The sequence below is a fragment of the Rhinatrema bivittatum genome, chromosome 1, assembly GCF_901001135.1.
Source record: "Rhinatrema bivittatum chromosome 1, aRhiBiv1.1, whole genome shotgun sequence".
In the NCBI taxonomy this organism is placed as follows: Eukaryota; Metazoa; Chordata; class Amphibia; order Gymnophiona; family Rhinatrematidae; genus Rhinatrema; species Rhinatrema bivittatum.
This window is the reverse complement of record NC_042615.1, coordinates 818,530,041-818,544,251: the sequence shown is the minus strand read 5'-3', so window position 1 is coordinate 818,544,251 and position 14,211 is coordinate 818,530,041. Positions and strand designations below refer to the sequence as shown.

Sequence of the window (14,211 nt, the reverse complement as noted above, 5' to 3'; positions counted from 1 at the left end):
TTTTTTTTTTTTGAAAGAGTAGACATGTTAATTTTGTTACCCTTGCTGTAAAGATTTCAGTACAGGATTTATAATGTCTCCTACCTAAATCCTTCATGTAAAATTCAGGTAACAGTCAAATATTTTTAATTACCCTACCTAGTACTAGGCAGAAGGACAGCCTTGAAAAAGAAACTAGGCTGTATAATATCTTATTCTGTCCATGTAATTGTAGTAATTTAGCATGACCTTCTCCGCAGCTGCCCGGGTTCATCTGGCAGGGGATCTGCCTCGTCACCAGCTGGCTGCAGCCACAGGCTGTTGCACCCTTCCCGACGCTCTCCAGTGCTGCCCCTCTGCCAGCGCACGCTTGTGCCCTAGTTAGATCTAGGCTGTATAATATCTTATTCTGTCCATGTAATTGTAGTAATTTATGCCACTATTCTGCCTCAGCACCAAGCTCATACTCATTTCAGGTAGCTCAGCTGGGGCTAAGAATCCAGCATAATGCAAAACAGAGAGATGTTAGTTGAAAATTTCGCAGACTTGGTTTCTCTTTACTTCAGAAAATCTTCCATGTTCTGAGACTTTTGTAAAACATTTAAAGAAGCGTTTTATAAAGTGGTAGAGATGTGAATCGTGTCCTCGATCGTCTTAACGATCGATTTCGGCTGGGAGGGGGAGGGAATCGTATTGTTGCCGTTTGGGGGGGTAAAATATCGTGAAAAATCGTGAAAAATTGAAAAAACGTAAAATCGCAAAACCGGCACATTAAAACCCCCTAAAACCCACCCCCGACCCTTTAAATTAAATCCCCCACCCTCCCGAACCCCCCCCCCCAAATGACTTAAATAACCTGCGGGTCCAGCGGCAGTCCGGAACGGCAGCGGTCCGGAACGGGCTCCTGCTACTGAATCTTGTTGTCTTCGGCCGGCGCCATTTTCCAAAATGGCGCCGAAAAATGGCGGCGGCCATAGACGAACACGATTGGACGGCAGGAGGTCCTTCCGGACCCCCGCTGGACTTTTGGCAAGTCTTGTGGGGGTCAGGAGGCCCCCCCCAAGCTGGCCAAAAGTTCCTGGAGGTCCAGCGGGGGTCAGGGAGCGATTTCCCGCCGCGAATCGTTTTCGTACGGAAAATGGCGCCGGCAGGAGATCGACTGCAGGAGGTCGTTCAGCGAGGCGCCGGAACCCTCGCTGAACGACCTCCTGCAGTCGATCTCCTGCCGGCGCCATTTTCCGTACGAAAACGATTCGCGGCGGGAAATCGCTCCCTGACCCCCGCTGGACCTCCAGGAACTTTTGGCCAGCTTGGGGGGGGCCTCCTGACCCCCACAAGACTTGCCAAAAGTCCAGCGGGGGTCCGGAAGGACCTCCTGCCGTCCAATCGTGTTCGTCTATGGCCGCCGCCATTTTTCGGCGCCATTTTGGAAAATGGCGCCGGCCGAAGACAACAAGATTCAGTAGCAGGAGCCCGTTCCGGACCGCTGCCGTTCCGGACCGCCGCTGGACCTGCAGGTTATTTAAGTCATTTGGGGGGGGTTCGGGAGGGTGGGGGATTTAATTTAAAGGGTCGGGGGTGGGTTTTAGGGGGTTTTAGTGTGCCGGCTCACGATTCTAACGATTTATAACGATAAATCGTTAGAATCTCTATTGTATTGTGTTCCATAACGGTTTAAGACGATATTAAAATTATCGGACGATAATTTTAATCGTCCTAAAACGATTCACATCCCTATAAAGTGGTTGAGTCTGTGTTGCATCTTGGTTTGAGATTACCCTTAGGGTGCCAAGTATGACTACATTTGGTGTAAAACAGAAAAATAGAGGATGAGACATGATTTTTGAACAAGAATACTTTGTTCCAACTCATTTATTCATAATTTTTCCAGGAAGAAGGGTGAGTAAAATAACTAATATCTTGTAGAACAACAAATAGAAAATAATTATTCAGGAGTAAACACTGGCTAATAGTTTCTGCATTATCAGCTATTTACTCAAGATGGAAAGAATACTTGCTAGATAGTGAAGAAACTATGTGGTGGACCATCCGAATCTTGGCAGGTTAGGCAGCCTTGCCAGTAGGAATGTAAAATTTAAATAGTTAAATGATTAGAGGTCAATTTTTAAAGAAAGCTGTGCATGCAACAAAGACACCTAAAATTAGGCAACTTTTCAGCCCTAATTTTCTTTGAAAATAAACCTAAAACCAATGGGGCAGATTTTCAAAGACCTACGCGCGCCGGGTCTCTTTTCAAAAGGCCCAGTGGCGCGTGTATGGCCCGGTGCTTTTCTGAATGGGCGGCCAGGGGGCAGGATGGGGGCGGGGAAGACGGTCCGGGGGCATGGCGGGGCGATGCGGGGGCATGGTGAGGCAGTCCGGGAGATGTGGCCGAGGACTCCGGCACAGGGGGATCACGTGCCAGCAGTCGGCTGGTGTGCATAACTTCCAAAACAAAGGTATGGGGGGGGGTTCTTTAGAGCTGGGGGGCGGGACAAGGATGGGAAGGGAGGGGAATGTGGGGGGGTGAGAATAGGGAAAGCCAGCGGGGCTCCCTGAGGGCTCTGCGTGCGCAATTTGCACAAGTGTGCACCCCGTTGCGCACGCCGACCCCAGATTTTATAACATGTGCGCAGCTGCACGTGCATGTTATAAAATCAGGCATATATTTGTGTGCACCGGGTTGCGCGCACAAATATACACCCGCGGGTATGTTTTAAAATCTGCCCCAAAGTGCCTAAATTTACGGTTATCAATTATTTGTCTTCATTTAGGAGCCTATGCTTGAAATCCACACTAAGCACCTAACTTACTTCCCCTGGCATAATCCCATTTTAGGCCTGCTCACTTCTTAGGCACTTCTTAGGAGCTTATCATGGAGGAAATTTTCATTTAGAAAGATCTAGGTGGCTAACTTAGATGCCTTAAAACAAGAAGTATTGCCTTACCAGCAAATTTTAAAAGTGTTCCATGTGCAAAATTAGCATATATGTGTATAAGTAGCTGTTGCGTGCATATTCCATATTTTCTAAAAACCATAAGTATGCACATTTATCCCAGGACAAGCAGGATGCTAGTCCTCCCATATGGGTGATGTCACTGATGTTGCCCTATTGCGGGAAAACTTTCTGTCAAAGATTCTAGAAACTTTTGACTGGCACTCTGAGCCCACTGAGCATGCCCAGCATGCCATGATATTCTCTGACACAGGAGTCTCTCTTCAGTCTTCGTTTTTCCGCGCTGCTGTAAGCATCGCGGAGATATGAGTTCTGTGAGTTTTTCTTCACACATTTTCTGACTGAAAAGTCATTGATTTTCAAAATATTTTCTTCCACAAAGGGTTTTTCTCTCTTTGTCACCGGACAGTGACAAATTAGTCTCGTTTTTACTTAAGGTAAAAACTTTTTTTCTCAGAATTTTTCCTCCCTCTTGTCATCGACGGCTGTTGATGAAAAGATGGCTTCAGGGTTTAAAAAATGTCCGATTTGTAATCGGAATATGTCTATAACAGAGCCACACCTTGAGTGTGTTCTCTGTTTAGGGGACAAGCACGATGTTTCGTCCTGCCCTCAATGTGCAGAGATGACTCCCAAAGGAAGGAAACTGAGACAAGAAAAAATGGAACACCTTTTCCACCTTCAGCTGATTCCTTCTCTCTCAACGTCGATGAAATCGTCCCCAGCAGGAGTTTCTAAAAAGGTTTTGCTGAAGAGACGTCGCCTGGAAGGATCGGGAGATCAAGCATCGCCATCACCTTCGATGGCATCGATAAGGTCGGTAGTCGAACATAGGCCCAAACATAGGCACCGACACACAACGACGTCAGCAGTAACCCTCTCCCAGGGAGAACCAACCGCAAAACGGCAGAAGACTAAGGAAACTCCGCCACCACCGTCAGGGCCCACATCGCCGATAGAGCCTATACAAGCATCGGGTGATGTATTATCAACTCCCACACCACTACCGCATACAGCTACTCCATCTCTCCCAGCTGCATCGCAGGAATTGTCAATTTTAATAAGGCAAGTGGTGGTCCAGGCCCTAAAGGAGCAGATTCCGGCGACAGCGCCGATGCCGGCAGTTATGCCGGTGATGTCACCGATGCCGGTGACAACATTGATGCCGATACCAACACCGAAGCCAATATCGATGACTTCGCTAACACCAGTCACCATGCCGATACCGATGACCCTGCCGATGCAGTCACCGATGCCGATCTTCACAACTGCACAGATGCCAGGTACTAAAGCTACGATGACTTCAAGACGGCCACCGAAGATAATAGCTCCATCTTCGGTCCCGAAGCTGATACCATCGGTGCCACTCACTCCTGGGGATCCAGAACACCCAGAGTCAGCACTATACCAAATCTTAAAGAAGAGGTATCAGGATCTGCTTGATTCTCTTCCCTCTAATCCACTGGAAGAGCATCCTTAGGAATCATCTACTGAAAATCCATTACCAGGACCTTCTGGAATTCCTCCACCACCTAAAACTTCAACAACTTCACCACTAGTCCAAGAATATGACACTTGGAGTGACACACTATCAGAAACTTCATCTGAAGGTTTTACGTCTGAGCCGTCTCCTCCTGATTCATGGTAAAAATTTCCTCCAGAAGATTTTTCCTTCACAACTTTTGTCCAGGAAATGGCTGACACCATTCCCTTCAAATTAATCACAGAGCAAGATACCAGACAACAAACCCTGGAGGTACTTCAATTTGTAAACCCTCCAAAGCAAATGGTGGCTATACCAGTACATGATGTTCTCCTAGAATTGCAACATCGTATTTGGGATCATCCTTGCTCAGTGCCAGCTGTCAATAAACATATGGACAGTACATATTTGGTGCAGTCTGCTCCTGGCTACCAGAAGTCGCAGCTCCCTCACCAATCAGTTGTGGTGGAGTCTGCACAGAAAAAATCCAAATGAATTAGACCACATTCATCAAATCCCCCAGGCAAAGATCATAGATGTTTGGATTCCCTGGGTCGCAAGGTCTATCAAGGGGCCATGTTGAATTCGAGAATCTCTTCATATCAACTCTACATGACCCAATATCAAAGAGAGTTGTGGAAACAAATGCAAGAGTTTCTACCATCTCTTGCATCTCAACATCAAGAGGCAGCACAAGCCATCATCCATAAAGGACTGGAGACAGGTAAACAAGAAGTCCGAGCAGCCTATGATGGCTTTGAGAAGGCTTCCAGGGTGGCTGCATCGGGAATCAGTGCCAGGAGATGGGCATGGCTCAAGGCCTCGGACCTCAGGCCTGAGGTCCAGGATAAATTAGTAGATCTCCCCTGCTTAGGAAATAACCTTTTTGGATCCAAAGTCCAGGATGCAATTACACAGTTGAAAGAACATACTGAAACCCTCAGACAGCTTTCCTCAATTCCACAGGATCCCCCTACGCACTCTGGGCGTAGGCCTCAAAGGAAAGAATCTAGAAGGCCTTTTTATAGACAAAGAAGGTACTACCCTCCTACATCTAGGACCAGACCTTCTAGAACATAGCAAAGGCCTCAACCAAGACAAACTAGGGCAATTAGGCCTCAACCTCTGCCGCAGACAGGCCCTGCTACTGGGTTTTGAAACCTTTTCCAGAGAACACAGCTACCTCTCAATCCTCAGCCGGAACTTCCCGGAGGAGGCCGAGTATCCGAATTTTATAACAATTGGATACCAATAACAACAGACCAATGGGTACTTGCAATCATATCTCGAGGATACCAACTCAATTTCCTCTCAATTCCAACAGATTCTCCTCCGAGACCTCTTTCTCTCAGCGAAAATCACATACTCCAGTTGCAAGTAGAATTATCCACCCTTCTGAAAGCCAGGGCTGAAGAGCCAGTGCCCCGGGCTCAGCAGGGCAGAGGATTCTATTCCCGGTATTTCCTCATTCCAAAGAAAACCGGAGGCCTACATCCCATCCTAGACCTCAGAAATCTCAACAAATTTCTAAAGAAAGAAAAGTTCAGGATGGTTTCTGTAGGCACCATGCTTCCACTTCTTCAAACAAGAGATTGGCTTTGTTCTCTGGATCTTCAGTTCACTTACGCTCACATACCAATATTCCCTCCTCATCACAAATATCTGCACTTCATGGTGGGGCATCAACATTTCCAGTACAGAGTACTACCATTCGGACTTGCCTCTGCTCCCAGAGTATTCACCAAATGTCTAGCAGTCATAGCAGCACACTTGCACAAGGAAAGGGTCCATGTTTTTCCCTACTTAGACGACTGGCTCATCAGAAGTCAATCTCAACAAGGAGCTCTGGCTTCTCTCAGTTGAACAATTACTGTACTTCACTCCATGGGCTTTCTCATCAATTATCAAAAGTCCCATCTTACTCCATCTCACTTGCTTCAATTCATAGGAGCAGAATTGAACACCATCCTTTCAAAGGCCTTTCTACCCGAAGATCGAGCAGAAACTCTGTCCCTGTTGGCAAACTCGATTCACTCAAAGAAACAAGCAACAGCTCATCAGTTTCTAACCTTACTAGGCCACGTGGCCTCCACAGTTCATGTCACTCCTATGGCAAGGCTAGCCATGAGGGTAACTCAATGGACTTTAAGATCACAATGGATCCAGCCATTCAACCGCTGCACTCTCCAAGTCAAGTAACCCACCAGCTACATTCATCCCTTTGCTCGCCCTTGGAACTCAGGCCTTCTATACGCGTATCCTCCGATACCACTCATAACCAAAACTCTTCTGAAGCTACAACAGGACAAGGGATCCATGATACTCATAGCCCCCTCTTGGCCTCGACAAGTATGGTTTCCCACACTTCTAGACCTCTCAGTCAGGGATCCAATTCGACTGGGAGTAGCTCCCACTCTCATGACTCAGGATCAGGGTCAGTTGCGCCATCCCAACCTTCCATCCCTCTCACTGACAGCATGGATGTTGAGAGCTTGATTTTACAACCACTCAATCTTTCCACCAATGTATCTCAAGTGCTTATAGCTTCACGTAAACCTTCCACACGAAAGAACTATTCTTCAAAATGGAAAAGATTTACTTTGTGGTGCCAGCAAAAGAATATTGATCCTTTCACCTGCCCCGCTACTTCTCTACTAGACTACTTATACCATCTTTCAGAATCTTGTCTCCAGACTTCATCTGTAAGAGTACACTTAAGTGCAATCTCAGCTTACCATACCAAGATGGGAGATGCACCAATATCCACACAACCTCTTGTCAGTAGGTTTATGAGAGGTTTAACTCAACTTAAACCACCAATTCAGCCCCCAGGCACAGAATGGGACCTGAATCTGGTCTTAACAAGACTCATGCATTCTCCTTTCGAACCCATGAATTCCTGTGATGTTAAATTTCTCACATGGAAGACTATCTTCCTCATAGCCATTACATCAGCAAGAAGGGTTAGTGAGTTACAAGCACTTGTCACGTACTCACCCTACACGAAATTCCTACATGACAGAGTGGTTCTCCGTACACATCCAAAATTCCTTCCCAAAGTAGTTACGGAATTCCACCTGAATCAATCCATAGTTTTACCCACATTCTTTCCAAGGCCTCATTCTCACCAAGGGGAACAGGCCTTACATACCTTGGACTGTAAGCGTGCACTAGCATTCTACTTAGACTGCACCGCAATCCACAGGAAATCCACTCAACTCTTTGTATCTTATGATCCAAACAAACCGGGTAAGGCAGTGGGTAAATATACTCTATCCAATTGGCTAGCAGATTGTATACAATTTTGCTATGAAAAAGCAGGCCTTCCTCTCCAAGGGCGAGTAAAGGCACATTCAGTAAGAGCAATGTCAACCTCAGTAGCACACTATCGTTCAGTGCCAATCCTTGACATATGTAAAGCAGCAGCATGGAGTTCTCTTCATACCTTGCAGCTCATTACTGTTTGGACAAGCAAGGACGACAATATTCAGCCTATGGACAATCTGTCTTAAAGAACTTGTTTCCAGTTTAATCCCAACTCCTACATGTGATCTTTGGCTGACTCATTTTCAACAACAATACTTCACTATTGCTTCACTACAACATGACTCAGCCTCTAGCTTGCTAATCACCCATATATGTTTCACCAAGAATGTTTCTTTAAATTACAAGTATTAAAAAAACTTAAACCTCTCCTTCACTTTCGAGATTTCCGACTTGTGCTGCAGTCCATAATACTTACCAAATTAGACTATTGTAATTCCCTCTTGTTTGGTCTTCCTGCGATAACAATAAAACCTCTGCAGATGGTACAGAATACTGTGGCGAGACTACTTACCAACTCAAACAAAAGAGATCATATCTCTCCCATACTGCAGTTTCTGCATTGGTTACCTATCAAAGCCAGGATTTCGTTCAAAGTACTCGTGATGATACATAAAGACATTCATAACACCGCCCCTCTCAATCTGTGCCATCAATTCCGTGCTCACTCCTCTAAAAGACCAATCAGAAGAGCTTACAAAGGCTCTCTGAAAGTCCCCCCTACTAAATCCTCTCTAAGCAAAAGAGCGTTATCTACATCTGGGCCGACTCTTTGGAACACTCTCCCTCCTGACCTCCGTCAAGAACAGTGTCTCCTAATCTTCAAGAAAGACTTAAAAACTTGGCTGTTCAATCAAACTTTCCCTGAAAACCCTGGTTCTCCTTGATGCAGGTCCCAAAACATGAATGCAAGTCCTATGACTATCATTTAGTGGACTCTCTGAACTTTCTCTTCACAGCCCTTTAAGGACACATTCTAGTTTTAAATAATGTACTATATGTATTGTCACTTTATTCATTTTATTTATTTTATTTTATCTTATTTTTTCATATTTTTATTTATTGCTCTCTGTTTTCTATTGTTCCTTGATTCCAACTGTTTAAATGTTAAATGTTCATTGGTTAATGTTCATTGTTCAATGTATCGCCTTCCCAGCGAAAGTTCTGTTCCATTGTAAACCGGTGTGATCTATATTCTTTATAGGAATATCGGTATATAAAAATTCAAAATAAATAAAATAAATAAATATGAGGACTAACATCCTGCTTGTCCTGGGATAAAGCAAAATTGCTTACCTTGTAATAGGTGTTATCCCAGGACAGCAGGATGTAGTCCTCACAGAACCCACCCGCCACCCCGCGGAGTTGGGTATGTTATCTTTATTATTTTATTTTTGCTAAAGCTTATTGCTACATACGAGACTGAAGAGAGACCCCTGTGGCAGAGAATATCATGGCATTTATTTATTTATTTATTTATTTCAGATTTTTATATACCGGCATTCGAGACAGCAGTCACATCATGCTGGTTCACATAAAACAGGGGTGCATAGTGAACATACCTATAACAAATGGTGCTGAAAAGGCAGTTACATATAACAGGGTGATAAGAACTTGGCTGAGAAGGAAGAGAAAGGACAGGTTATTAATTCACACAGGTAAACGATAGAAGATATGGTTAACCATGGTGTAGGTGGAGATTAGGGGTGGCTTGGAGGTGTTAGATCAATTGGCGTCCGGGAAAGCTTGTATGAATATCCAGGTCTTTAGTCTTTTTTGAAGGTTGAGATGCATGGTTCTGTTCTGAGATTTGAGGGGATGGAGTTCCATAACGGTGGAATGGCTGTAGAGAAAGCCCGGTCTCTTAGTGTGCAGTGTCTGGTAGATTTGGACGGTGGTACCTGTAGCGATCCCTTGTATGCATCTCTTGTCGGTCTTGACGAATTGTGTAGTCGGAGAGGGATCTGTAGGTCAATGGGAGCCAGTTGGTGGATGTTTTTGTAAGTGGTAAGAATGGCCTTGTATATTATTCTAAAGTGTATAGGTAGCCAATGGAGGCTCTTTAGAATGGGGGTTATGTGGTCCCTTCTCCTGGTATTTGTCAGAATTCGTGCAGCTGCATTTTGCACCATCTGAAGCGGTTTGGTGTATGAAGCGGGAAGGCCAAGTAGGATGGTGTTACAATAGTCTAATTTTGAAAAAATGATTGCTTGGAGAATGGTTCTGAAATCTTGGGCATGGAAAAGAGGTCTAATTCTTTTCAGCAGTTGTAGTTGGTAGAAACAGTCTTTGGTGGTTTTGTTAATAGTGGCTTTGAAATTCAGGCGATTATCAATTAGGACTCCTAGGTCTCTCACTTGTGTGATTGTTGGCGTGGCTTGTTGTGCAGAGGTGATGGTGCTGTTTTCTGAGGCGATGAGCAGGAGTTCAGTTTTGCCGGAATTTAATACCAGGTTTAGGCTGGTGAGGAGGAGTTTAATTTTTTGAAGGCATGTATCCCAGTAAGCCAGAGTTTTTGCGAAGGAATCCTTAATGGGTATCAGGACCTGGATATCGTCCGCGTAAAGGAAGTGTTTGAGATTGAGGACGGTGAGAAGTTGGCATAACGGTATAAGGTAAATGTTAAATAAAGTAGGAGACAGGGAGGACCCTTGTGGGACTCCTACTAACGACGGGTGTTGAGAGGATTCTTTGTTCTGTATCTTGACCTTGTATCCTCTATTGCTGAGAAATGATATGAACCAAGATAGTGCTGTGCCTGAGATACCTATGGAGGCTAACTGGTTAATGAGTAGGGAATGATTGACGGTGTCAAAGGCTGAAGAAAGGTCCAGTAGGATCAGTAAGAAGGCTTGACCTTTATCGAGGCCCAGGATGAGGTGATCTGTTAAGGAAATGAGGAGGGACTCCGTGCTTAGTGTTTTGCGGAAACCGTATTGTGATGGGAATAGGAGGTTGTTTTCTTCAATGTAGTTTGAGAGTCGGGTGTTCACCAATTTCTCCATAATCTTGGCTATGAAGGGGAGGTTGGCGATCGGTCGGTAGTTGTTTGGGTCATTAGGATCTAGATTAGGTTTCTTGAGTAGTGGTTTGAGAGAGGCCAATTTTAGGTCATCTGGGTAAGATCCTTGTGTTATTGATCAATTTATGATGTCTGACAAGGATTTGGAGATGGAGTCAGGAATTGATAGAAGCAATTTCGAGGGGATGTGATCCGAAGGGTGAGAAGATGGTTTCATTTTCCGTAGAATACCTTGGATCTCAATGGAAGAAGTGAGTTCCAGTTCTTCTAAGCGAGTATTTTTGAAGGCGGTCTGAGGTGGTGTTGAAGTAGATGCGGTGTTAGGGGGCAGCTGAGTTAGAAGTTTGCTGATTTTGTTGTTGAAAAATAGCGCTAGTTCTTCCGCTTTAGATTTGGCTTGGTTGAGAGCGATTTCTGATGGGTTTATTTGTGTGAGGTTAGAGACGTAGCTAAAGAGGGCTTTAGCGTCGAAGATTAGGTGGTGGATCTTGAATGCGTAGTAGTTCCTCTTGGATCTTAATGTATTGGATTTGTATTGGTGAAGAGTTGATTTATAGGTAGATAGAGTGATGGTGCATGGGTTTTTACGCCATTTAGCCTCATTTTGTCTTAGCAGTAGTTTAAGCTTTCTTAGCTCTAGGGTAAACCATGGTTGTCTTTTGGAAGAGTTGGGGTGAGGTTTTTTTGTTGTTAGAGGGCATAGCTTGTTGGCTATCGATTCCGTGATATTGTTCCAAGATCGAAGCGCTGAGTTCGGATTGGTGAAGTCTACTTGGGTGAGATGTGATAAGTGATTGCTAAGATCTTCTATGGTGCATGTTTTCCTGTAAGTGAAGCAATGTGAGGGTATGCGAGATGGACTGGTATCTTTTATTGAGAATGAGGAAGTTATGAGGAATTTACACTTACAGTTATGAGGAACTTACACTTACAGTTATGAGGAATTTACACTTACAGTTATGAGGAACTTACACTTACAGTTATGAGGAATTTACTCTAACTTACAGTTAGAGGAATTTACACTTACAGTTCTGAGGAACTTACACTTACAGTTACACTTACAGTTATGAGGAATTTACACTTACAGGAATTCACTTACAGGCATGCTCAGTGGGCTCAGAGTGCCAGTCAAAAGTTTCTAGAAACTTTGACAGAAAGTTTTTCCGCAATAGGGCTCAGTCAGTGACGTCACCCATATGTGAGGACTAGATCCTGCTGTCCTGGGATAACACCTATTACAAGGTAAGCAATTTTGCTTTCTTACAGGACAGCAGGATGTTAGTCCTCACGAAACCCACCCGCCACCCCGCGGAGTTGGGTCTGTATACGTTTTTACTTTTATTTTAGTTTCGCTTGCACTTTTAGCTGTAAGACGAGACTGAGGGAGACACCTGTGGCTCACAGGGATAATTGCAGGCTGAGCATGCTCAGTGAACTCAGTGTGCCAGTGTCAGTCAAAGCTTTATAGAAACTTTGACAGAAAAGTTTTCCGTACAGGGCTCCATCCTGTGATGTCACCCATATGTAAGGACTAACATCCTGCTGTCCTGTGAGAACACCTGTTACAGGTAAGCAACATTTGCTATATCCATGGGCCATAGTTTTCATTGGTAACCCCATTAATATAAAAATATACTGTAGGCCCAATATAAAACAGCTTGATAGAACACAAAATCACTTATAATGCAGTCAGAGGTTGGCTCCCAATTTCACAATGTAATCGGACATTTTTTTCAGTGTAAAATATCTTATTTCATTATTTTTTAAATTGCTAATGATAGAGTGCAGGTGTTCTGTTCTTAGCAATAAAACCTTTATTTCTATGAAATTTTTATTTCCAGCATCCAAAAAATTGTACAATATAAGATTGTCACATCTTTCTTACCTGTTACAGCAAAATACATATACTTTGTATAACACAGGCTCACTTATAATGTGGATCAAATTTTTGGACCTCTTGGCCCGTGACATATCGGGTCCATAGTGGTATCCTCCAGTTTGTATTTATTTATTTATTTGTTTGGTAGGTTTTTTAATTCCATCATAATGGTTAACAAACTGCGTTATTTCGTTTACAATTATACAAGCTAAAAATAAAAGTAAAAATAAAACATTTACAATATAACAATTAAAAATAAAAATGCACATCAAGTAATACAATAAATAATTAAAATACATATACCATCTGTGTCCTTTGCCACAGTAGAGAGAGTAATGTTTGCAATCTCTTTACAGACCATCAATAAAGTGCTTCTTCAGTATGCTGATATTCTTTCCAAGAGTTTCCAGTCGTACTGCTTCAAAGAGAAATTGGTAAGTGCCATTTAAAGCATGTACATCACCAATAATCTTAAAAAGATCCCTATGATCTTTGAAACAGAAAAGGAGAGGACAATGCAGGCTGTCCTATTAAACCTTTACAGGCCAACAAGAAGCTTGGTCTATATTACACTGGGGCCACTTTTCAAAATGTTGGCTAGCCAAGTTGAGCCAATTTTCAGCCAAATACGGCTGGTTGATCTTAGCTAGCTAGAATGAGGGTACTCTAGCTAAACTTAGACACATGGCAGTGAAAATCAACAGCAGCCAACTAAGTCAGCTTCCACCCACATAAAGTTTAAAATGTAGGGCAGACAGCTACCCAGGATCCTTTACTCTCTTCCAACCAATTATCAAAGTACAGTGGGGAGTTCTGCTCTTCCTGCAATTCTTCCTTTTGTGAAACTACAGTGAAGGAGAGGAGCTGACTGCCTGCAATCTCCCATCCAAAAGCTTAATTATGAAGATGCGATTGGCAAGCCAACTTCCCACAACATTCCTCTATCATAATTCCCTTATTCCCACTCCCACAGACTTTCCCCCCCTCAAATCTTCCTGAACTATAAGGAAAATAAAGTTTTACTTCATCTCGGCTTGACATTCAGTATTGCACTTACAACAGTGCACAGCAGTCAGGCTTCTCCCACCGTTCCTTCATAATAGGGCAGGAAGGGGCAGTTGGTCCTGCCTTCTCTGTATCATCACAAATGGATGGAAAGAGGGATCATTGGAAGGAGCAGTGTGGCCCCAACCCACCCTCCCACCCTGTACTGTAACTTTAGGAGGGAGGTAGAATATGGCTGGCCAGATTTAGGACTGCTGTGGCAGCTCCTAGATTTGGTCAGCCAAGATAGGAAAATCAGCCCTAGCCACTTAACTTTCTCTCCCCAACCTAAACCTGCCTTAGGACCCGCCCAAACTTTGACTAGCTAAACTTATCTGCTCAAGCCTGTTAAATTTTCAAAAACTATTTTCTAGTCAGCTAAATCCCTACCTATAGTTTTTCACTTAAAGAATCAATAATCAAACTTTACAGTAGAGAACCCTTTAACAGGTAATCCACCAACTTTCAGCACTCTGAATAGTATCACACTCTTTGTTTATATGACTTATGTGCCAACTAGAGG

The 14,211-nt window shown here is 43.8% G+C and overlaps 1 protein-coding gene across 4 annotated transcripts in view; it reads left to right on the top strand.

The window, feature by feature from the left end:
- Positions 1-14,211, top strand: part of UNC13B (unc-13 homolog B) — a 1,232,326-nt gene that overhangs the window by 1,055,830 nt on the left and 162,285 nt on the right. For all 4 annotated transcript variants that reach the window (XM_029581856.1, XM_029581857.1, XM_029581864.1 and 1 more), the window contains one exon: positions 13,001-13,078. In XM_029581856.1, the coding sequence (XP_029437716.1) occupies positions 13,001-13,078 (78 nt within the window). The remainder of the gene's footprint in view (positions 1-13,000; positions 13,079-14,211) is intronic.